This window comes from Dryobates pubescens, chromosome 9 (assembly GCF_014839835.1).
Source record: "Dryobates pubescens isolate bDryPub1 chromosome 9, bDryPub1.pri, whole genome shotgun sequence".
NCBI classification, from domain to species: domain Eukaryota; kingdom Metazoa; phylum Chordata; class Aves; order Piciformes; family Picidae; genus Dryobates; species Dryobates pubescens.
This window is the reverse complement of record NC_071620.1, coordinates 5,228,707-5,254,784: the sequence shown is the minus strand read 5'-3', so window position 1 is coordinate 5,254,784 and position 26,078 is coordinate 5,228,707. Positions and strand designations below refer to the sequence as shown.

At 45.3% G+C, this 26,078-nt stretch overlaps 1 protein-coding gene across 13 annotated transcripts in view; it reads right to left on the bottom strand.

Annotated features, from left to right (window-relative positions):
• The window catches only part of LOC104299421 (poly(rC)-binding protein 3), a 588,572-nt gene that overhangs the window by 69,000 nt on the left and 493,494 nt on the right, over positions 1 to 26,078 (bottom strand). For all 13 annotated transcript variants that reach the window (XM_054164280.1, XM_054164281.1, XM_054164289.1 and 10 more), the window contains one exon: positions 11,552 to 11,732. In XM_054164280.1, the coding sequence (XP_054020255.1) occupies positions 11,552 to 11,629 (78 nt within the window). In that variant the 5' untranslated portion in view covers positions 11,630 to 11,732. The remainder of the gene's footprint in view (positions 1 to 11,551; positions 11,733 to 26,078) is intronic.

Here is a 26,078-nt window from a genome sequence, read left to right as displayed (position 1 = left end):
TGTTTAGGAGACTTCCAGAAGCTTCTAAAAATCTCAGCGTCACGGATTTCTCCTGGGATTCCCTTATTAGGATTTATTGTCAAAACCATATTTTACCCCATTGTTTCCTGCTACAAGCACTTGTTTCACGCAGAATAACACCACACTCCATTACACTCGTATTTATTCTCTCCAGGTGCAGATGAGGATGACTGCAGAAAGCTAGACAACCTCCTCGGCCTCCTGAAACTGGGTTGTTCTTCTGTGAACGCCCCCTCTGCTCAGCTTTCAACACCGCGCACACGTGTGGCACCTGCTGCTGAGCACAGAACCCCAGGTGTGATTTTGCTGGAAGAACAGTAAGGTAATTAGCATCTCTTTGCCCCACGATGCACTAGAGCTGTAGCTCCAGAATTGCACACCCATTTGCTGCAATAGCTTTCCTCCCCAGCTCAGCATATCCCAAAGGTGCCGCTCTCTAGACACTGCCACACCTGATGCCTTTCAGCCTTTTACGCTTTCCAGGTTTCTGTCTCTCGCTGAACATGTAGCTCCTAAATTATCTTCTCTGGTTAATTGCCTCAACTCTCCAATTTACACCTCTCAGTACTTGCCAAGAGTTCTACTTCCCTGCCAATTATCCTTTCCCTCCTTCATCCCACATGTAAATTATTTTGTTCTTCTTCCCAACCGCCTGACTTCATTAATCCACTTTGTTTTCTATTTCTGAGCTCCTTCCCTCCCTCTAAAACATTCCTTAGACTCAATATATTATTATATTCTACTTTGTTTTCTTGCAGACTTCACTGCACTGAATATGGTTTCATTAATGCACTCCTTCATGGAGTTCCTCTGGAAATGATGCATTTTTTCTCCTGCAGGTTCGTACCAGAGGGAGGAAGCAGAGACTCCTGTGCCACCATTACAAGATGGTGACCTGTCTTTTCCCTGCAGGCCCATTTGAACATATTATCCTGTCTCATCTCATGGGCATGACTTTTAAATCTCCATTTAGCTACTTTCCTGAAATTTAGTCTCTTTCTCCTAGCACAATCTCTTTACCATCTGCATCATGGACAGATGGGCAGAGTCCAATGGGATGGCATTCAACAAGTCCAAGTGCCAGGTGCTACACTTTGGCCATGGCAACCCCATGCAGAGCTACAGGCTGGGGTCAGAGTGGCTGAAGAGCTGCCAAACAGAGAGGGACCTGGGGGTGCTGATTGACAGCTGCCTAAACATGAGCCAGTAGTGTGCCCAGGCAGCCAAGAGGCCCAATGACATCCTGGCCTGCATTAGGAATAGTGTGGCCAGCAGGAGCAGGGAAGTCATTGTGCCGCTGGACTCTGCAGTGGTTAGGCCACACCTTCAGTCCTGTGTCCAGTTCTGGGCCCCTCAGTTTAGAAAGGACATTGAGACACTTGAACGTGTCCAGAGAAGGGCAACAAGGCTGGGGAGAGGCCTTGAGCACAGCCCTGTGAGGAGAGCCTGAGGGAGCTGGGATTGTTTAGCCTGGAGAAGAGGAGGCTCAGGGGAGACCTCATTGCTCTCTACAACTACCTGAAAGGTGGTTGTAGCCAGGAAGGGGTTGGGCTCTTCTCTCTAGCAACCAGCACCAGAACAAGGGGACACAGTCTCAAGCTGTGCCAGGGGAGGTTTAGACTCGAGGTGAGGAGAAAGTTCTTCACCAAGCGAGTCATTGACCATTGGAATGTGCTGCCCAGGGAGGTGGTGGAGTCACTATCCCTGGAGGTGTTCAAGAGGGGATTGGATATGGCACTTGGTGCCATGGTCTGGTCATGAGGTCTGTGGTGCCAGGTTGGACTCAATGATCCTCGAGGTCTCTTCCAACCTTAGTGATACTGTGATCTACAATTAACATTTAATGGTGAGTCGCTAGGGTCACAGAATCACAGCTTGAATTGGAAGATCATCTAGTTCAAATCCCCCTGCCATAGGCAGGGACACCTTTCACTAGACCAGGTTGCTCAAAGCCTCATCCAGCCTGGTCTTAAACAATTCCAGGGATGAGACATCCACAACTTCTCTGAGCAACCCGTTGCAGTGTCTTATCATCCTCATAGTAAAGAATTTCTTCCTAATGTCTAATCTAAATTTACCCTGCTCTAGTCTGAAAACATTACACCTTGTCTATCATCACAGTCTCTCTCCAGCTTTCCTGTAAGTCCCTTTCAGGTACTGGAAGGCCCTATAAGGTCTCCCTGGAGCCTTCCCATCTCCAGGCTGAAGAAACCCTAGTCCCTTAGCCTGTCCTCACAGGAGAGGTGCTCTAGTCCTTTGATCATCTTATGGCCCTTGTCTCCAACTGATCCAAGTCTCTCTTGTATTGGGGCTCCAGAGCTGTACACAGTAGTTCATGTGGGGCTTCACAATAGCAGAAGGGCAGAAACCACCTCCCTTGACCTGCTGGCCCATGCATCTGTTGATAAAGCCCAGTACACAGTTGGCATTTTGGGCTGCAAGAGTACATTGCCAGCTCATGCCACGTGCCTCATCAGCCAGCACCCCCAAGTTCTTCTCTGCAGGGCTGCTCTCAAACCACTCATCACACATCTTGAATTGGTGCTTGGGATCACCCTGATCCAGGTGTAGGACCTTGCACTTTGCCTTGCTGAACTTCATGAAGTTGGCAGGGGCTCACCTCTCTAGCCTGTCAAGGTTCCTGTGCGTGGATCCCTTCCCTCCAGTGTGTTGACTGCACCACACAGCTTGGTGTCAGCAGCAAAATTCCTGAGGGTGCACTCTGTCCTGCTGTCCATACCACTGACAAAGATGTTAAAGAGCACCAGTCCTGGTACTGATCCCTGAGGGACTTCACTTGTCACAAGTCTCCATTTGGACATTGAGCCATTGATTGCCACACTTTGAGAGTGGCCATCCAGCCAATTCCTTATCCACCAAGTGGCTGATCCATCAGATCTGTGTCCTTTGAATTTAGAGACCAGGATGTTGTGTGGGACAGTGTCAAATGCTTTCTACAAGTTCAGGAAGATGACATCAGTTGCTCTTCCCTTACCCACTGAAGCTGTGACCCCATCATGAAAAGCCACCTAATTTGGCAGGCAGGATTTGCCCTTTGTGAAAACACGTCAGTTGCCAACAACTACCTCCTTGTCTTCCATGTGCCTTAGCAGAGTCTTCAGGAAGATCTGCTCCATTATCTTGCCAGGCACTGAGGCTAGACTGACTGGCCTGCAGCTCTCTGGGTCTTCCTTATTTCCCTTTTTGAAAATGAGGCTTATGTGTCTCCTTTTTCCATTCAGTGGAACTTCACCAGAACACCATGACTTTTCAAATATGATGAAAATGGATTTGCAACTTCATTGGGTGCTTGGTGCCATGGTTTAGTTGATTAGGTAGGTTGGATAATAGGTTGGACATGATGATCTTGAAGGTCTCTTCCAACCCGGTTTATTCTATTCTATTCTATGCTATGCTATGCTATGCTATCCTATCCTATCCTATCCTGTCCTATTCCATTCCATCTGCTAGTCCCTTCAGGACCTGCAGATGGATCTCATCAGGTCCCATAGACTTAGGTACCTTCAGGTTCAGTAGATGGCTGGAACCCGGCCTTCCCTCCCCTTACAGTGGGTTGCAACCAGCCTGTTAACACTGTCTGTGTACAAATACAAATACAAACCAGCCCCAAATCATGTAACCATTATCCATCATAATCAAAGCAGCTGTTTTTTCAAGAGTTCTTTCTTTCTGGGCATACATGACCAAAACTAGAACGAGTGAACTGTAAACGTCAAGCACTAAGGTATGTCACAGACACCTGTGCGTGGGGCTATGATTTTTGACAGTCTTCCAACCCCATTACTTTAGTTAGCAAACAAGAAAACATTATGTTAGCAAGGAAGGAAAACCAAACAAAACAAACAAAACAACAGGCTCAAGTTTGGGGAATAAAAAATTCAGCAGAAGGTGACCAAGGAGTGGCAAGAGAGAAACACTGAGCTCTATCAAAGAAATTATAACATAGAGATAGCCAAGGGAGGTTGTAGCCAGGAGGAGGTTGGTCTCTTCTCCCAGGCAACCAGCACCAGAACAAGAGGACACAGTCTCAAGCTGCACCAGGGGAAGTTTAGTCTCGAGGTGAGGAGAAAGTTCTTCCCAGAAAGAGTGATTGGCCATTGGAATGTGCTGCCCAGGGAGGTGGTGGAGTCACCATCCCTGGAGATGTTCAAGAGGGGATTGGATGTGGCACTTGGTGCCATGGTTTAGTAGTCATGAGGTCTTGGGTGACAGGTTGGACTTGATGATCTTTGAGGTCTCTTCCAACCTTACTGATTCTATGAAAAAACTTTGGATTTTGACAAAAATTTAAAGAGGTAGAAAAAATAAAAGTTGTATGTCTTTTGGAGCTTGAGTTTTGCCTTCCTTACAGAGGGCTTTGATGCTTGGGTACTGTTTGCCCATGAACACACACACACACACACACTCAGTTTGGGTTCCCTAAGCCCCTCAAAAATGTTGGTCTGATCTGAGTAAATGCTGCTACTTTTGCCTTTGCTGGAAGCAGTAATCTTACCATCCCTGCAACATTCTAACCCTGACCAGAAATCATGAAGTTTACAAAGGTAAAAACATATCCTCATCTATTCACCTATCTATCCTACACAGCAATTTTACTTATTTGACTTAACAAAACATCAGGAATTGGATGGAAAATACAGAAGTAGGGCAATGTAAACAGCCCCAGCACACATTCCCTGCTTTTCTCTACTGAAATGCATGAAACAGCTTTATTCCTTAATGTGGTGCACCTTTCTCATTAATAAAAGATGAAAATGCGTTTCTGCATTATTTAATATCTAACTCCTACGTATACTTCAAAAGCCTTTCCTGTTCCTGCCCTCTCTGAAGCAGCATCCAGGTATTTCAGCTAAAAAGGTCCCGAGCAGCAGAGGCTGCGGTGCCATGGCAGCTTGAAAGGATGTAATCATTGTAGTTTAACTCATCCTTAAAAACTTCCAGTGATGGATGGTGCAGCATGCTTGGGCAGGCTTCTCCCCTCCTCACAGGCCCACAAACCAAGTTTTCCCTGACTTTACTTTTAAAATACCCTGCCTGTGGATGGGAAGAATGTCTGATCGCTGCCCCTGCGGCATACTCCCCAACACTTGTCCTCTAATTCATCACAACCAGGTATGACAAATGCTTTGTGCTGCTCCTGGTTTCTCTTCAGGGTTATCACACTCTCATGAGTGTCCTAAGAAGGGCAGTGAAGCTGGGGAAGGGTCTAGAGAACAAGTCATATGAAGGGCAGTTAAGGAGACTGGAATTGTTTAGTTTGGAGAATAGGAGGCTGAAGGGTGACCAACTGAGCACACACTAAGTTTGCAGATGACACGAAACAAAGTCAAGCACTTTGGTCACAACAACCACTGATCCCCCAGGGATCAGTGTTGGGCCCCATCCTCTTCAACATCTTCATTGACAATATGGATGAGGGGGTTGAGTCAGTCATCAGCAAGTTTGCAGATGACACCAAGTTGGGAACGGATGTTAGTCAGTTAGAGGGTAGAAAGGCACTGCAGAGGGACCTTGACCGACTGGACAGAAGGGCAGAGTCCAATGGGATGGCATTTAACAAGTCCAAGTGCCAGGTGCTGCACTTTGGCCACGGCAACCCCATGCAGAGCTACAGGCTGGGGTCAGAGTGGCTGGAGAGCTCCCAAACAGAGAGGGACCTGGGGGTGCTGATTGACAGCTGCCTAAACATGAGCCAGCAGTGTGCCCAGGTGGCCAAGAGGGCCAATGGCATCCTGGCCTGTATTAGGAATAGTGTGGCCAGCAGGAGCAGGGAAGTCATTGTGCCCCTGTACTCTGCACTGGTTAGGCCACACCTTGAGTCCTGTGTCCAGTTCTGGGCCCCTCAGTTTAAGAAGGACATCGAGACACTTGAAGGTGTCCAGAGAAGGGCAACAAGGCTGGGGAGAGGCCTTGAGCACAAGCCCTGTGAGGAGAGGCTGAGGGAGCTGGGATTGTTTAGCCTGGAGAAGAGAAGGATCAGAGGTGACCTCATTGCCCTCTACAACTACCTGAAAGGTGGTTGTAGCCAGGAAGGGGTTGGTCTCTTCTCCCAGGCAACCAGCACCAGAACAAGGGGACACAGTCTCAAGCTGTGCCAGGGGAGGTTTAGACTCGAGGTGAGGAGAAAGTTCTTCACTGAGCGAGTCATTCGTCATTGGAATGGGGTCCCCAGGGAGGTGGTGGAGTCGCCGTCCCTGGAGGTGTTCAAGGGGAGATTGGACGTGGCACTTGGTGCCATGGTCTAGTTGTGGGGTCTGTTGGGACAGGTTGGACTTGATGATCCTTGGGGTCTCTTCCAACCTTGGTTATACTGTGATACTGTGATACCACATGCAAGGTTACAGGCCTGGGCAGAGTGGCTGGAAAGCTGCCTGCTAGAAAAGCATCTGAGGGTGCTCGTTGACAGCCATCTGAACATAGGCCAGCAGCATGCTCAGCTGGCCATGAAGGCCAACAGCATCCTGGCCTGTATCAGGAATGGTGTGGCCAGCAGGAGGAGGGTGCTGTTCAAAAAGGGATTGGACATGGCACTTGAAGCCATGGTTTAGTAGTCATGAGGTGCTGGGTGACAGGTTGGACTTGATGATCTTTGAAGTCTTTTCCAACCTTATTGATTCTATGATACTTGTTTTGTTTGTAGTTGCTACATATGCTTTTTAATTGTCCATTCACTTGCAGATTTCTCTCCACTCACACAAATCCTGATTTTTCTGTCTGCAGGTACAGAATTTAGCTTACCTGCCTAATGAAAGTGCCTATTCCTTGACTTAAAGCCCCTAGACAAATACATGAAAAGTACACCTCAAAAATTTCCTAAGCATGCAGAATTTACAGTCAAGATAACTAAGTAGAACAGAACAAGTTTTGGACTTTCAGTCACAACTGAAGCAAATATCACAAAGCACACAGACCTTCCCTATGCAAAGGTACACTGGTAATAAAGTTTTGGAGACAGAGCTAAGGTTAGTAAGGATAGATCAGCATATTTCCATGAAAAATATTAATAAATAAATAAGCCTAAAATGATAACACAAAATAACACACAACTGGGAGGGATGGCTGACACACCGTAAGGCTGCGCTGCCACTCAGCAGGACCTGGACAGTTTGGAAAGGTGGGTGGGGAGAAATTTAATGAAATACAACAAGCACAAGTGCAGAGTCTTGCATCTGGGAAAGAACTTCATGTATCAGTATAGGTTGGGGGCTGATCTTTTGGAGAGCAGCTCTGGGAAAAAGGACCTGGGCATTCTGGTAGACAAAAGGATGACAATGAGCCAGCAATGTGCCCTTGTGGCCAAGAAGGCCAATAGCATCCTGAGGTGTGACTAGGAGGTTGAGATAGGCTCTCCTCCCCCTCTACCCTGTCCCAGCAAGGCTGCATCTGGAATATTGTGTCCAGTTCTGGGCCCCTCAGTTCAAGAAGGACTTCAGGGAACTGCTTGAAAGAGTCCAGCGCAGAGCCACAAAGATGATGGAGGAAGTGGAACATCTTCCTTATGACGAAAGGCTGAGGGAGCTGCAGCTCTTTAGCTTGCAGAAGAGGAGACTGAGGGGTGACCTCATTAATGCTTATAAATATGTGAAGAGTGAGTGTCAGGAGGATAGATCCAGGCTCTGCTCAGTGATGTCCAATGATAGGACAAGAGGCAGTGGGTGCAAGCTGGAACATAGGAGATTCCATGCAAAGATAAGGAAAAACCTTTTCACTGTGAGGATGACAGAGCACTGGAACAGGCTGCCCAGAGAGGTTGTCGAGTCTCCTTCACTGGAGACATTCAAAACCCACCTGGATGTGTCCCTGTGTGACCTGCTCTAGCTGATCCTGCTCTGGCAGGAGGGTTGGACTCAATGATCTTCTGTGGTCCCTTCCAAACCCTAGCATTCTGTGATTCTGTGATCTTACTTTAAAAATCATCTCACTGAATCTAGTTTGCTGCTGTTACTTTTTATAATGGCCTTTTAATTCCCCTTTTCTCTTTCAAGTTATGACCAGTTATTTAAAACCCAAGCTCTGCTTCACTTAATTGTTTTGTCTAGAAATACTAATTAGAGATTAGAAATTTCTGCCAATGCCATTATAATAAATCTTAAGGAAGAGCCTAGAAATGTGTTGCTTCTTTTTCAGAGGCACATAAAGCTTTCAGAGTGACCTTTTCACATGGAGTTCATATCGACTGAGAGATCCTTCATTCTGCTATAGAGTCATTTCTAAATCACAAAAATTACATCAAAGAAACCAAAAGACTTTTCCTTTTTATGACCACAATAAATTCTGATTTAATGTCCTCTTTCTAATACTTAGGCACAACAGAATACATGATTAGAGCATAGTAGAGTTAATAGTATGCCCATTGTGCCTTGTTAACTGAGAACACATGGTACACTCCCACTTAAAATTTGAACTTCATAGCTTTTATGGGTTCAATTTAGACCCTTGGGACTGCACATGCATTGAAGATTGGACACAGAGAATCACAGAATTGTTAGGGTTGGAAGGGACCTCAAGGATCATCTAGTTCCAACCCCGCTGCCATAGCCAGGGACACCTCACGCTACATCAGGTTGCTCACAGCCACATCCAGCCTGGCCTTAAAAACCTCTAGGGATGAGACTTCTACCACCTCTCTGGGCAACCTGTTCCAGTGTCTCATCACCCTCATGGGAAAGGACTTCTTCTTAACATCCAATCTGAAACTACCCATTTCTAGTTTTGCTCCATTCCCACTAGTCCTATCATTCCCTGACACCCTAAAACGTCTCTCCCCAGGTTTCTTGTAGCCCCCTTCAGTGGCCACAAGACGGTCTCCTGAGAACCTTCTCTTCTCCAGACTGAACAGCCCCAACTCTCTCAGTCTGTCCTCATAGGAGAGGAGCTCCATCCCTCTGATCATCCTCGTGGCCCTTCTTTGAACACTTTCCAGCATCTCCAGATCCTTCCTGTAATAGAGGCACCAGAACTGGATGCAGTACTCCAGGTGGGGTCTCACCAGAGCAGAGTAAAAGGGGAGAATCGCCTCCCTCGACCTACTGGCTCTGCTTCCCTTGATGCAGCCCAGGATGTGATTGGCTTTTTGGGCTGCAAGTGCACACTGGTGGCTCATGTTGAGCTTCTCATCCCCCACCACCCCCAGATCCTTTTCTTCAGGGCTGCTCTCAAGCCAGTCCCTGCCCAGCCTATATCAGTGCTTGGGATTGCCCCAACCCAGATGCAGGACCTTGCATTTAGTCTTGTTGAACCTCATGAGGTTGTCATGGGCCTACCTCTCCAGCCTGTCAAGGTCCCTCTGGATGGCCTCCCTTCCCTCCAGTGTGTCTGCTGCACCACACAGCTTGGTGTCATCAGCAAACTCGCTGAGGGTGCACTCAATGCCACCGTCCATGTCGCCAACAAAGATGTTAAACAAGACTGGTCCCAGTACTTAATGTTAAAAGTGGTTGCACACAGTCACTGATGGTTAACACAGAAAATTAGCTGCTTCTAATTTAACTGATATTTTTAAAATTAAAAACCCAAACCAAAACCAACAACCTAGCCCACAGTTGAACTAAGATGTCCTGAAAATGACAGAAACTCGATTTTTGCTTTAAAGGCATGAATCTGAAATAAGCACAGCTGTCTGACAGTGGTTCAAAAAAAGCATGGGAATTTGAAAGCAGCAGGGCTACTTATACCCCCCAGGATAAGGATGTGTGCAAATATGTTTTTTGGACTGGGGCCAGAACCTGGTACAATCAACCTCTGAGACCTAAATTTTAATGCAGACCTGTACAGATTTTAGGTGGGTTTGGTAAGAGAGACTGTTATTAAATTTGTTTGGCAGATCCCTGTTTAAAATGGAGCTTTTACACACCAGATGCCTGCCTGAAGCTGAATCTTATGGGGGGGAGGAGGGAGTAAATATAACAAAATGGTTTTATAATTTCTGAGAAAACACATAATTTGACCTGACATAACCTAATTTCTGAGGTTTTTCTAATCTCTGAATTTAAACCATATCCCCTCACTCCTAGCAGCTCCATAACCAAAACACAGAGGGAGGCACAGTATCACAGTATCACTAAGGTTGGAAGAGACCTCAAGGATCATCGAGTCCAACCTGTCACCACAGACCTCATGACTAGACCATGGCACCAAGTGCCACGTCCAATCTCCTCTTGAACCTCTCCAGGGATGGTGACTCCACCACCTCCCTGGGCAGCACATTCCAATGACAAATGACTCTCTCAGTGAAGAACTTTCTCCTCACCTCGAGTCTAAATCTCCCCTGGCACAGCTTGAGACTGTGTCCCTTCTGGTGCTGGTTGCCTGGGAGAAGAGACCAACCCCTTCCTGGCTACAACCAGCCTTCAGGTAGTTGTAGAGAGCAATGAGGTCACCCCTGAGCCTCCTCCTCTCCAGGCTAAACAATCCCAGCTCCCTCAGCCTCTCCTCATAGGGCTTGTGCTCAAGGCCTCTCCCCAGCCTTGTGGCCCTTCCCTGGACATGTTCAAGTGTCTCGATGTCCTAATAATGCCTGGAGCTGCCTGATGCAAATAACACAAACCTACCTATGAAATGTGGTTTTTTAAATCAGAAGTCCATTTTGTGATCTGACAATCTGAAATAAACAGCTATCAGAGTGTTAAGCCTGACAATACTGATCTGGCACTTTGTCTGTGGCACAGATTTCGCACTTAACCTCGCGTGTTTAAGTGCTGTGGTGGACAGAAATGAAGCGACAGTCATCTTTCCAAAAGAAATCCATAAGGGACCTGGACAGATGCTTGGTATATCAGGGGGTTCACTCTAATAAGATCCTACACCAGAATAACATAGAACTATCCCACTTGCCTTCGACACATGATCAGAGGGCTGGAGCACCTCTCCTATGAAGACAGACTGAGGGAGTTGGGGCTGTTCAGTCTGGAGAAGAGAAGGCTCTGAAGAGATCTAATTGTGGCCTTCCAGTATCTAAAGGGGGCTACAAGAAACCTGGGGAGAGACGTTTTAGGGTGCCAGGTAATGACAGGACTAGGGGGAATGGAAAAAAACTAGAAATGGGTAGATTCAGATCGGATGTTAGGAAGAAGTTCTTCCCCATGAGAGTGGTGAGACACTGGAACAGGTTGCCCAGGGAGGTGGTGGAAGCCTCATCCCTGGAGGTTTTTAAGAGGTCAGGCTGGATGTGGCTGTGAGCAACCTGATCTAGTGTGAGGAGGCCCTGGCCCTGGCAGGGAGGTTGGAATGAGATGATCCTTGAAGTCCCTTCCAACCCTAACAATTCTATGATTCTATGCTTTGGTATAAGCAGGGTTTGTTCCAATGAATTTGGGCTGCAGTGCAAACTTAAGTGTGATGCCTTGAAAGGTGGGGGGTGATTTTTAGGTCATGGCAAGGGTGCTTTTGACTCAGGTTGGAGGAGAAGGAGCAAACCCTCTGTCCATGGCACTGTCAGGCTCTGATGGCAACTGCACACACTCACTCAATACACAAGCAGCTGCTGTGGCAACAGTAAATGCTTCTTCACCTTGCCGTGCATGAGCAGGCGTATGGTAAGCGTGACGTTGAGACCTCCTTCGGTCGCCTTTCCGTCCCTCGTGTTCATCCTGGCCGTGTATCTTCAATACTTGGAAGCAGCTTCGTTTTTGGTTTGGGGGTTTTCTTTTGTTTGGTTGGTTGTTGGCTTTTTCTTCCCCTATTCACTTAACCTATAAAGAGAGAGAGAAAAATAAAAACTACCATTGAGTGGCTGAAGTTACTGTGGACTGAGACCATCGTGTTGTACAAACCAATTAACAACCCTCCTCTTGATTTCCTGGACTACAACTTAGCCTTGAAAAGCCTCCTTTGATTATTATCCTTCCCCCACCCCCAGCCAACTGTTTTAGCCCTTCACCAAAACCAAAATAAACCCCTTTCTGAAACCTTACAAATTCTCTTCTCTTCCTGTATTTCAAAGCTGAAAGCACAGAGCACAACAGAGTGAAACACCATGGTTTTCCTCTGAGCAGCTCTTCTCTCTGTTAGCATTTGCAGTGTGTATATGCAGTACATGTACGCATTTTCACATGTGTGGTTGTCATTGTCCCCTCTGTTACTACCACTTTCTCTTTTTGCTCTTGCAGAAGAGGTATTTCTGTTATCTCTTGAGCTAGAGAGAAATTATTTCTGAGCCTAAACCCTGATCCCTGCCAGCAACAGCGGATGACACATTATCAGAGACATCTGAGTAACTAAGACCCACTTGCTGCTGTAAATCTGGGCACTGTCTGACTTTGTTTTTGTCTACCAAGCCCAGAGGTGGTTCAGCCCCTCAAAGGCCAAAGCTGATCTTCAGCCCCACCTAGAATGAGATTTTTCCTAATTCCTAACAACAAATTGCAGATTTCCAGTCATTTACAAAGCCATAAATATCCTGAAATTCTAATGAAAGCTACTAGGGCTGGCTTTGAAGGGATAAGCAAGATGCATTATGAGTGTATTGATGCAAGGACATTTATCATTACACATAAAAACAAGGGCAGGAAGGAATATTAGCACGGGCAAGCAAATTCCACAGCAGAACAGGCTTTCAGACTCCTCATTTGGTTTTGTCCTTTCCAGGCCTATCTTATAGAGTGAAATGATTTAGCACAAGGGCTAAACCACCTGCACCCCCAACACAAAAGCGAGGGGAAGAGTAACACACAAAACTCAGGGCTGAGATAGAGATAGTTTAATGTAACATAAGCACAATGTGTAATTACCTTTGCTAATAATCTAATTAATCTAATAATACAATACGTGATAACTCCATCTTAGCCTATTTGCAGAAGTGGTGCACTGAAATACAAAGGGAGGGGAAAAAAAGGCATAAAACAGAAACCCAAACCCAGCAGCTATGCAAGTCCCACTCTTTCCATTGCCATGCCTGCAGAAGGAAAAAAGACCACATCCAAGAAGCCAGATCCCAGAAGCAGCAACTGGAACCAGAAGCCTCCCATATTGCAATCTGAACTTCAAGCCCCATAATACTTTGCTCCAGCCAGCACTTTCATTGTTTTGAAGCTGGCATGACTGCAGCATGGTATAACTGCAGCATGGTATGAATAACAGCAGCAGGTTCAACTCAATCCATGACATAGAGCATAAGACCCTCAAACAGACATCATGGCTCTCTGTAATCAACTCTCATTACTTACAACCCTGTTGGTATCTTGGTGTTTCCCCAAAATTTGGTTAGCTTTGGCACTGGCTAATGAGCACTCCTAGGGACAACCATTTTGTGGCTCTGAGCACACAGCAGTGTCTCAAGGAGGTTGCAGGCTGTTGTTCCTGTATGGAAACTGCCCAGGAGTGGGACAAAACTACTGGAAGGACCTACAAAATCATCCCCCTAAACAAGTCGCTGGTAGCTTCATGCAAACTGTTTTGCCAACTGAATACAGAATAAAGCAGGTTGGAAAAGAGCATCATCGAGTCCAACCTCTCATCCAATACCATCTAATCAAGTAAACCATGGCACCAAGCACCCCATCCAGTCTCTTCCTAAACATCTCCAGTGATGGTGACTCCACCACCTCCCTCAGCAGCACATTCCAAGGGGCAATCTCTCTTTCTGTGAAGAACTTCTTCCTAACCTCCAGCCTAAACCTCCCCTGACACAGCTTGAGACTGTGTCCTCTTGTTCTGGTGCTGGTTGCCTGGGAGAAGAGACCAACCCCCACCTGGCTACAACCTCCCTTCAGGCAGATGTAGACAGCAGTAAGGTCTCCCCTGAGCCTCCTCTTCTCCAGGCTAAACAATCCCAGCTCCCTCAGCCTCTCCTCACATGGCTTGTGCTTGAGATCCCTCACCAGCCTCATTGCCCTTCTCTGGACACATTCAAATATCTCAATGTCCTTCTTAAATTTTATCTAGCTTAAACCTGCTGACTGTCATTTCCAAATGCTACATTTTTTGTCCTTTGTGTATTATTTGAAGACCACCCAAGAAAGTCAGTCCTCTGGTGGCTGATGTTTCTCACTTCAGCCTGAGCCTGCAAGTGGCCAAGCCACTCCTGATCTTTTTGCCACCGGGAAATACACTGGAGGATGCAGAGTTTTCTCTCCAGTCTCTGCAGGAGTACTCAGGACCATAGAGACCTTCTGTGCCTTCAGTGACTGCAAGAATAAGAGGCAGCCATGCTTGAAGAGAGGTGAAAAGCAAGAAGGAGAAAGAGCAACTTAAACAACTCCTTTCTAAAAGAAAACTCATTAGTTGCTACCACAGAACAGCTTCTACCTACATGCCTCACTGCCAGGGCTGACTTTCCCTAACCCTGCATGGACTCAGTGGTTTTCATACCATATGCTCTACCACTCAGGCCACAGCTACTGAAATAAGTCCCATTTATTCCACATTTCTAGGCTTATCACTTACATTACATACCAGCCATCCAGATGGAGAAAAGCTTAAAGAAAAGTAAGGTGCCTGGGTGAGAAAGCAGACAACAGAATCAGCCTGGCCATGTGTGCAAAAGGGTGAGAGGAAAATGTCCCATGACAGCCAGGAGGAAATGACAGAGAGAGGTATCAGGATGCATTCTGTTTCTCTAAGGTTAGACCAGGACTCACAGAAAAATCTGCCAGAGGGTGATCAGGATGGTCACTTCTGACAAGCACAAAGGGAGGAGCAATGGAGGCTCTGGTTGTTCCCTAAGGAAGGGAATGGTCCCATGGTGCTTTCCTCTTCCTTGCTGAGGGAAATGCTCTGGCTCTGACAGCCCGAGTATTTTCTACTCAGGTCTGTCAAAAACCAAACCAAACCAAAAGCAACCCAACAATCAACCCAAAACCAAATAGGAGGAACACTTTGGTACATAAACAGTAGAATACGTCTCCAAATTGCTGACTTTACAGAAGCAATATTGGTCATCTGAGATCTCTAGCAACTCACAGTAGCTTAGGACATGTTTGGAAGATGTCATGTTATGGATGTATTTCAAGTAGAAGCAAGGTATATAAGACCTTTTAGGGACTAAAACATAGTGCTGAAGGTACAGCTATGCTTCTAATGAAATGTATTCCCACTTGGGAAATATAATCTCAGACTAGATACAGGTTTACAGTTGCCATGGCCCTTCACTGCTGTGATGAAACAGCAATATGCTCACTGTGAAAAAAATTTGGAGCAAAGCCTTTTCCCAGACAATAAACCAACCCCCAGCTAAGCCTGACCTGGTCCAGAAAAAAGGGCACCACCAACACCACCCCCCCAATATGTTTTTGAAAAGCATACGTTAAAAATTCAATTCCACCACAAATATTCTTAGCCATATCACTGCTATCAAGGTTTCTTTTAAGGATTTTTGTCTTTGGCCATCATAGAATCAATAAGGTTGGAAAAGACCTCAAAGATCATCAAGTCCAACCTCTCACCCAAGACCTCATGACTACTAAACCATGGCACCATCCTCCCTACAACTTAAACTCTTAACACCTAGTACTGAGAAGCAGAACAGATGTTGGTTGGAGGGCTGAGAGTGTGTATGCCTGCAATGTTAGGTATCAGGTGACAGGTTGGACTTGATGAGCTCTGAGCTCCTTTCCAACCTGGTTGATTCGATGATTCTAAGAAGTTAGGCAGCTCTGTGAGATACAAAGGGAATATATTAGAATCATAGAATATATAGAACCATAGAATATATTCAAATAGGAAACAGAGCTACAGGCTGGGGTCAGAGTGGCTGGAGAGCTGCCAAACAGAGAGGGACCTGGGGGTGCTGATTGACAGCCGCCTAAACATGAGCCAGCAGTGTGCCCAGGTGGCCAGGAAGGCCAGTGGCATCCTGGCCTGCATCAAGAATGGTGTGGCCAGCAGGAGCAGGGAAGTCATTGTGCCCCTGTACTCTGCAGTGGTTAGGCCACACCTTGAGTCCTGTGTCCAGTTCTGGGCCCCTCAGTTTAAGAAGGACATCGAGACACTTGAACGTGTCCAGAGAAGGGCAATGAGGCTGGGGAGAGGCCTTGAGCACAGCCCTGTGAGGAGAGGCTGAGGGAGCTGGGGTTGTTTAGCCTGGAGAGGAGGAGGCTCAGGGGAGACCTCATTGCTCTCTACAACTACCTGAAAGGTGGTTGTAGCCAGGAAGGGGTTGGTCTCTTCTCTCTAGCAACCAGCACCAGAACAAGAGGACACAGTCTCAAGCTGCACCAGGGGAAATTTAGGCTCGGGGTGAGGATAAAGTTCTTCATGGAGAGAGTCATTCGTCATTGGAATGGGCTGCCCAGGGAGGTGGTGGAGTCACCATCCCTGGAGGTGTTCAAGAGGGGATTGGATGTGGCACTTGGTGCCATGGTCTAGTCATGAGGTCTGTGGTGACAGGTTGGACTCGATCTTTGAAGTCTCTTCCAACCTTGGTGATTCTGTGATACTGTGAAACCTCCCACAACAAAGTATAGTGTGTGAAACCTACACATTTTCCATGAAGAGAGAAGAGATTTACGATGCTAGGTCATTTACAACTACCCTACTTGTCCTGGCAGTCGAAGTGCACTGGTAAAACATTTACAGCTTTATAAACTACACCTACAGGATTGTTAATTACCTGAGAATGTCAATTTTAAAGACACATTAAAATGTGTTGTTGTACTTTTATTATCTGCAACTAATTAAAGCACACGTGGTAGGTTTAGGCTGTGCCTTTAACAATTTTTCACAGATCTTGAACAGAAAGTAGTAAAATGTAAATAAATCACTATTGGGTGTAAAAAGGAAAATAAAGAGAATTCTAAACAATCCCATTGGAAGAGATAAGGGACTAAAACTAGTTCTCTCAAAACAATTCTCACTGCTTTGCTCTGGGAGGGATACTAATTCACTTCTGCTTGACCTTGGCTGCATTGTTTTGGTATTAATTTCTCTGCTTCTGTCTCTTTTCCCTTTTGTACAGGGGGCTAAGGGGGGTGGGAGGGGCAGAGAGGGAGAAGCTAGTAGCTGCCTGTGTCTTTGATCAGGAGGGTTCTTGTGCTGTTTATTAATTGTAAATACCTGTGAATACTGTAACTCCTGTATATTTTGTCCATACTCATTGCATTCCATTGTAGATTGTAGTTTTGCTTTTAAACACAGCTTTCATTTGCTTCCAACTGAACTGCTCTGGCAAACTTAATGGGGGGGGTGTGTGTGTGTGTGGGGGGGGGGGTTGTATTTCAACCCACCACAGCACATTTTACTGCAAGCATGATCACAAACATGGATTTCTGTGCGTATGGAGATGACAGATCGTGGCACAAGAAAGAGAGTGGTTTCCTCCACAAAGCCTCCTACCAGCCAGCAATACATTCATGTATTTACAAACCTACTGCTGCAATATACGAGTGCATCATGAATATTTCACCAGTCAAATAATTTCCCCCCTCAGCTTTATGATTGATTTACGACGTTCCTGGCTTGTGCATGCCTCTCTGTTAGCAAACAGGAGGCTAAATACGTATGATTTTCCTTTCTCAAGCTCTGTGTGATGGAGTCCCATGACTGCTCTGGGAGCTGGGAGTCTCAGACTATGAAAAAAAATCCAAGTGTCACACTTTTCCTGATGCCAGAAGAAAGTCAGGGTATTCCACAGAGGAGCAGAGAGTACCATGCAGGCAGATGCAGTCAATGGCATGGTTAATTGTTAAGAGTGAGGGTTTATGCATTCTACCCTGCCTTCAGCAGAGAGCTGGCAATGACAGGAGGACAGTTGGACAACAGTGCCCTTCTGACCTTGGGACTCCAGACCAGAATGCACATAACCCAAATCAGAATGGCAAGATCCAGGGCTCTGCAGCTCCAGGTAACAAGAAAAAAAAAACCTCAACCCAACCCACCAAAAATACTTAAAAAACCCTCAACAAAAAAAAATACCTGCCCAAAGAACAAAGTAAATTAGATTGTATCTGATAGTTCCCAGCAAATGGCATGTCTTTTCTTCCTGTGGGGCTGACAGTGAACTTTTGAAGACATTTCCACTGCTATTTGTCATGCAAAAAGCGAAAATTCCTCTTTAAGTAGAAAAAGGCATCCAAACACATTGATTTTTTTCTTTCTTCAGAAAAAGCACATTTAGTCCTGCAAATGTTTATATAGAATAGAATAGAATAGAATAGAATAGACAGGTTAGAAGAGACCTTCAAGATCATCATGTTCAACCTATCATCCAACACCACCTAATCAACTAAACCATGGCACCAAGCACCCTGTCAAGTCTCCTCCTGAACACCTCCAGCGATGGTGACTCCACCACCTCCTCGGGCAGCCCATTCCAATGGGCAATCACTCTCTCTGTGTAAAACTTCCTCCTAACATCCACCCTAAACCTCCCCTATTGCAGCCTGAGACTGTGTCCCCTTGTTCTGGTGTGGGTTGCCTGGGAGAAGAGACCAACATCCACCTGTCTACAACCTCCCTTAAGGTAGTTGTAGAGAGCAATAAGGTCACCCCTGAGTCTCCTCTTCTCCAGGCTAAGCAACCCCAGCTCCCTCAGCCTCTCCTCGTATGGCTTGTGTTCCAAACCCCTCACCAACTTTGTTGCCCTTCTCTGGACTCGTTCCAGCAAGTCAACCTCCTTCCTAAACTGAGGGGCCCAGAACTGGACACAGGACTCGAGGTGTGGCCTAACCAGTGCAGTGTACAGGGGCAGAATGACCTCCCTGCTCCTGCTGGCCACACTGTTCCTGATGCAGGCCAGGATGCCATTGGGCCTCCTGGCTGCCTGGGTACACTGCAGGCTCATGTTCAGCCTACCATCAACCAGCACCCCCAGGTCCCTCTCTGCCTGGCTGCTCTCCAGCCACTCTGACCCCAGCCTGTAGCTCTGCATGGGGTTGCTGTGGCCAATGTGCAGAACCCGGCTCTTGGATTTATATATATGTGTGTGTGTGTGTGTGTGTGTGTGTGTGTGTGTGTGTGTGTTTGCAGACATTCTCAGTATTGGCTGTGCCAAGATGGCATAAAATGGTATGTTCTATGGGCTCACTATTCATGACACAGTTTTCAAGTATGGCTTTTCAATAACTTGTTGGCAGACTAAGCAATTAAAATGACAGGCAGCTAAGCCACAAGTTCATCAGACTGCTACAAAGAACACAGTTCCTCACTGATTCCACTGAATTAATAAAATCTACAAGATTAATTATACAGACAAAAGGCAGTACCACCACACCTCCTCCTCCCCTCCCGTTTTCCCCCTTCCCATGCATACACATGGAGGTTAGGAATCCACATAGCTGAGGGGGTGGCTCACAATGGCTGCCTGAAGGCTGAGGCATGAAAAGACAAGCTTATGACCCTCTTTCTTCCTACCCTTTAAGCCTGCTAATCCTCTCCCAAGAAAATAAGCAGAAGATTGCAGAGAATATGGTTGTACAGTGCTGAAATAAAATAATAAGAAAAAAAAGGTTTTAAATCTCTAAGGTGACCACTTGAGGCATGCAGGGTAAGAAAGCCTTTGATTCCGCAGCAGGCACGAATGCCAAAGATGAATAAAATCAACAGAGTACCAAGGCAGACATGGAACAATTGATCTTTGAGTCTAAAGCCACAATAAATTATTTGACATCCATGAATCTGCCAAGAAAGCTACTCATCTGGAAGATCCAGAGGAATGAGAGGGAGGAGGGAGAGAAAGAATGTGCACGGGGTGAAATGGGATGGAGTTGCAGGCACAGAGGTGTGCTGGAAAGGAAAGAGACACAGAGAAGAGAGAAATGAGAGAGAGATGAAGCTTCAGATGGCTGATAGAGGGAATAATGTGAGAAGAATCAATATGGAAGTAAGAACTACCTGAAAATGTTCAAGGAGGAAGCCTGCTCTGGCATGTGAAATCTTGGTTGTTAAATCTGAGCCTGTCAGGAAAAATGAAGGTCAGAGAACTCAGCGCAGCATTCCTTGTGCTTGAGCCTGAAAAGGGACCCTTGAACCTAATTATGATGCTTCATCACCATCAACAGAAAAATGTAATTATGAAGAAAGCAAAGAAGAATCTACAGATGAAATTAAAGAAGAAAAAAAGATCCTGGTTGTTCCACCGGAAGAAAAAAACCCTCTAAACTTATAACAAAGGAAAAACAAAGAGGGAACTAATAGTGACATTCAGCAGAAGGCATGCATGTTTTAAATAAGAGCACTTTAACTCAGTCATATAGTTCCCATGGATCCATAGGTTTAAAAAAAGAGAACTTCAGTAAGAGAAACATAAGAAAATACAGTCTCTGACAGCAAATCTATCGTTTTCATAATCTATGGAAACATCCCGAAGGAGATGTAGCTACGCAGATTATTGGGCCACAGAGAGGGGGACAGGAAAAGACAGGGACTGAACAAGGAGACTAAGATGTAAGCAGAGTAACCCTGAAGTCAAACAAAGAGAATTGTCATGAGCGATGAAGAACTGGAAGCTGGGCAGTAATATGCTGATGTTATGAATAAATAGTTCAGAGTTTCATTTGTTCAGCAAGGGACCTTGAATAAAAAAAAGAAGTGTTAGTACCAAAAAAGAGAAAAAATACAGAAGGGTGAACAAGAGAAAAACATAGAAGGGTGAACAAAAAAGAATGGGGGAAACTGAAGCATGGGAAGCCATGAGAAGGCTGTAGCTAAATCCTCTTGATCAGAAGCCTCCAGGTGGAGGGAGACCTGGGAATTAGAAGCAGCTCATTGACAGGGACCATGATGAGAAGAAAGAACCGTGTGTTCCCAGCAGAGCAGAGTTCTTCAGGGACATATTTATGCTACTTACATAACTTTAGCCTTTCATTTGAACTGGAAAGAATATGAGAAAGAGACTGAAAGTTACATAAGAAAGTTACTACAAGAAGTGATGACATTATTATTAGAAATGGACACATTCAGCCGTGCATATAAGGTTCAAAATAAGCTACGTGCCACAGAAAGGTTAACACTATCAAATAAAAAAACCCCAACTAAACAACTAATTTGTTCTTCTTTGATAAGCTAAGCAGTTACTACTTATGGCCTTTCACTTGCAAGTACCATCTCTGGATGTCAAAGGACTAAAGAGTGTAATTACATAGAAAAACACTTGCAGTAGTTAGAAAACAACCAACCAACAAACAACCCCCCCAAACAACAAAACCAACAAAAGCAAAACCAGCTCTAGTTGCACTGTTTGAAGGAATTTCTTTGAAGAAGAAGAAAGGGTGAGAAGTGGTAATGATCAGCAGCTATTCACAGTCTCAGCTGAAGCAAAAGACGACTACACATTTGCTAAACACAGGCATCTTCAGTTTTGGTGTCAACTGAAGGATGAACACATTACACTGTGACTTTACTAAGAACAAAAAGCTCACAGGAAGCACACAATAACATAACATTAATAACAACGAAGCTCTTCAAAGGATTTATCTCCCAATAATAACTATTTGGAAAAGGAGAAATCACCTTTTGAAGCGCTCCGGTTTTATACAGAAGCCTCACCAGGAGAATCTGATTAATGAACAATAGCTACGGAAGCAGGTGCACGATTAATCTTCCTACTTTACCAGTTCCATCTCCCAAATTACTAGAGAGGGTTGTACACAAAGGAATGCCTTTATACATTTTATTCACATCCTTATCATCTACATACCAAAATAGTTTTAATGTTAACCTCTAATTCCGTAATGAAGTGAACGAGACCTGAAGTGAACAAGAATCTGGCCCCCCTTAAATCGCCGTATAATGGCCCATTTGAAGTAAGCTGAAAGTTGAGACAGATCCAAAAATCCAGAAATGAGAAAATTAATTCTTTGTGTTAGCAGAACAAAGCATGACTGTGGGTGAGTTTTCACTAAAAAAAAAATAAGGTAAAGGAATAGCTCGAGAATGAAATTTAAACAAACGGCAGACAGAGCAAGGATTCAGGAAACTCATCAAATCACATCCTCAAAGACATCTAAGTAACAATTAACTAACAGGACAGTAAGTTGAATGCAGACCACTGACAGAGCAGCAATTAAGTATACAGATATCCAAAATACCTGTTTTACATCAAGTGCTAAAACCTATGAGGAGAGGCTGAGGGAGCTGGGGTTGCTTAGCCTGGAGAAGAGGAGACTCAGGGGAGACCTTATTGCTCTCTACAACTACCTGAAGGGAGGTTGTAGACAGGCAGAGGTTGGTCTCTTCTCCCAGGCAACCAGCACCAGAACAAGAGGACACAGTCTCAGGCTGTGCCAGGGGAGGTTTAGACTGGAGGTTAGGAAGAAGTTTTACACAGAGAGAGTGATTGCCCATTGGAATGGGCTGCCCGAGGAGATGGTGGGGTTGCCATTGCTGGGGGTGTTCAGGATGAGGCTTGACAGGATGCTTGGTTGCATGGTTTAGTTATTAGGTGGTGTTGGATGATAGGTTGGACACGATGATCTTGAAGGTCTCTTCCAACCTGGTCTATTCTATTCCATTCCATTCCATTCCATTCCATTCCATTCCATTCCATTCCATTCCATTCCATTCCATTCCATTCCATTCACCCCAAAGCCAAAGGGGTTCAAAGAGCAGCACATTAATTCCACCAGTTAACAGATAGCAACAAAAGATGGGTACACATCTTAGCAAGCCGCATGCTCCTTTGGCTAATAATGTTTTTATTGGTTAAAAAAAATCAAACCTCAACAAAACCACAAAACAACCTCTAAATTTTCAAGAAAAAGTATTTGCTGATCATAAATAACCAAGCATGTATTTATTTACTGCAGGTATCTGGATGTGGCAGGTTTGCTGGAAGACGTGAACTTGATACGGAAACAACAGATTGCAAAAACAGCAGAACAACTTTTAAAGGCAAGAGCGAGGCAACAGCAAGCATAAAAATTGACAAGACTCCAGGAGTGCTGCCTTTCAAATGTAATTCTGTGAAATATGTAAAGCAGTACTAATTTTCCCTTGAGGGATACATTTAACGCTGTTTTGTCAGAGGAAGAACATACCCTATCTGCAGAAGCAGCTGTCTGTGTGTTCTCTCAGAACCAAGAAATGCCCTTAACCCACACGACTAATGTCTCATTTGCTGAAGATCACTAGATTTCAAATAATCTTTGAAGAGAACAGCAAAAGACCAGAGACCTAATTTTTCTCTTCTCAACTGAAGGGTGTTTAGCTGCTGAATTCATTGCACACAAGCCTCAGTCTTTAAATGGGTCACTTTTCCTCATTCTGGTGAATGGAATGGAATGGAATGGAATGGAATGGAATGGAATGGAATGGAATGGAATGGAATGAAATAGAATGGAATGGAATAGACTAGACTAGACTAGACTAGACTAGACTAGACTAGACTAGAATAGAATAGAATAGAATAGAATAGAATAGAATAGAATAAACCAGGTTGGAAGAGACCTTCAAGATCATCGTGTCCAAACTATCATCCAACACCACCCAACCAACTAAACCATGCAACCAAGCACCCTATCAAGTCTCCTCCTGAACACCTCCAGTGATGGTGACTCCACCACCTCCTCAGGCAGCCCATTCCAATGGGCAATCACTCTCTCTGTGTAAAACTTCCTCCTAAACTCCAGCCTAAACCTCCCCTGGTGCAGCCTGAGACTGTCTCTCTTGTTCTGGTACTGGTTGCCTGGGAGAAGAGACTAAGCATACGCTTCAGCCAACGGCACTGGTTGCTCCCTTCCTGATTTATTAAAGGAAATGAACAGCAACATGTTTATTGACTCTTCTACTTGCAACATTTTCTGTAAAGCCTTTTGAGTAAACAATGTGGCATTGTGGACATATTACAGGAAGAAAGCTTGCAGAAGCACAATAAAGACCACCGTCTCATCTCGTTCGCAATACTATTTTCTAATATTGACTTCAGTGATTAATAACTTATCTAACATACATTAAATGCTGTCAGATGCTTGGAAATCACGTCTCAGGAAATGCAGACAAGCTGCATACTGGCTTCCCCCCTCCTCTTAATTATTCCAGAAAGAATTACTTTACCAAAGAGCATCTTTGCCAGAAATTAAACCAAAAAAAGCACCAGAGTGTGCACGTCAATATTTTACAGCTCTACTAAGCAGCTAGCTCTTTTGCATATGTGAAGAAGCCAGAGAGCTAAAAGCTCTTCTAGATGGAAGCTAGTTAGTCTAACTAGCTAGTTAGACTAATGAGAAATAAACCTCTTCACAAATAAGAAATTCCTGACAGCCCACTGTAAATTATTCAACACAAATATTGGAGAGGGACCTAGGAGTCCTAGTGGACCACAAGTTATCCATGGGACAGCAATGTGCCCTGCTGGCCAAGAAGGCCAATGGGATCTTAGGGTGTATTAAGAGGAGTGTGTCCAGCAGATCAAGGGAGGTTCTCCTCCCCTTCTACTCTGTCCTGGTGAGACCTCATCTTGAGTACTACATTCAATTTGGGGCTCTCCAGTTTAAGAGGGACAGGGAACTGCTGGAGAGGCTCCAGCAGAGGGCTATGAGGATGATTAGGGGACTGGAGCACTGCCTTATAAGGAGAGGCTGAGGGACCTGGGGCTTTTTAGTCTGGAAAAGAGAAGACTTAGAGAGGATTTAATAAATGTTTATAAATATCTGAGGGCTGGGGGTCAGGAGGGAGAGGACAGGCTCTGCTCACTTGCTCCCTGTGATAAAGATAAGGAGCAATGGATGTAAGTGACAGCACAGGAGGTTCCACCTCAACACAAGGGGGAACTTCCTTGCTGTAAGGGTCACAGCGCAGGCTCCCCAGAGAGGTTGTGGAATCTCCTTCTCTGGAGACTTTCAAGGTCCATCTGGATGCGTTCCTCTATGACCTGAGCTAGATTGTATGGTCCTGCTCTGGCAGGGGGGTTGGACTCGATGATCTCTCTGGGTCCCTCCCAACCCCTGGCATCCTGTGATCCTGTGAATATTCTCCAGGAATATTTAACAAAGAGTTCAGGTGCTTCCTTTCCTTTCTTGATGGCAAGCAGCGCAATCAACTGTAAGCTTTTTATCATGGACCTGGCAGTTTACAAGGTCAGGGAAGACAATATATGCACATTGTGGACCAGCTAATTACCAAACAATAATTTCTGATATAAGCACAAAATCAGCTTTACCTTTCCACTTTACCTTGGGGCTGCAAACCCTCAAGTTAAGCATCATGTTTCTCAAATCTGGTTTATGTTGTTCAAGTGCTAAACCAAAGTTTTTTCTTTCTTGCTTATGTTCAGCTAAGAAACAGACTGCTGTAGTTTTGACTCAGCCAGCAGCTGAGTTCCAACTCCAACCAACTTGTGTTAAACATTCCAAACTATCTGAGATACTAAATCTAATGAAATCTATCTGGACTTTTGTAAAGCCTTTGACAGAGCTGCTCACATGATCCTTCTCTCTAAGCTGGAAAGAGGTGTGTCTAGCTCTGGGGCCCCCAGCACAAGAGAGATGTACACTTACTGGGGCAGGTCCAGAGGAGGGCCACCAAGATCATCAGAAGGCTGGAGCACCTCTCCTATGGAGACAGGCTGAAAGAATTGGGTCTGCTCTTGTTCTGGTGCTGGTTGCCTAGGAGAAGAGACCAACCCCCTCCTGGCTACAACCTGCTTTCAGGTAGTTGGAGAGAGCAATAAGGTCTCCCCTGAGCCTCCTCTTCTCCAGGTTAAACACCTGCAGCTCCCTCAGCCTCTCCTCACAGGGCTTGTGCTCGAGGCCTCTCCACAGCCTCATTGCCCTTCTTTGGACACATTCAAGTATCTCAATGTTCTTGTTAAATTGAGGAGCCCAGAACTGGACACAGGGCTCAAGTATATATGCATAGAACACATTTAAATACTGGAAAGAAAACAATGTGAATTCTTTTTCCTGACCGATGTGGACAAATGTTAAAGGATCGCTGGAACCTAATCTAATCAGTAAATAGAGTAAATATTAAAAATAGCCTTTTTTCTTCAAATTACATTTCTATTTATAGTAAAATGAGTCTCACAGAGATAAAAGAAGAATGATACTGTGTCCAGTTCTGGGCCCCTCAGTTTAAGAAGGACATCGAGACACTTGAACGTGTCCAGAGAAGGGCAACAAGGCTGGGGAGAGGCCTTGAGCACAGCCCTGTGAGGAGAGGCTGAGGGA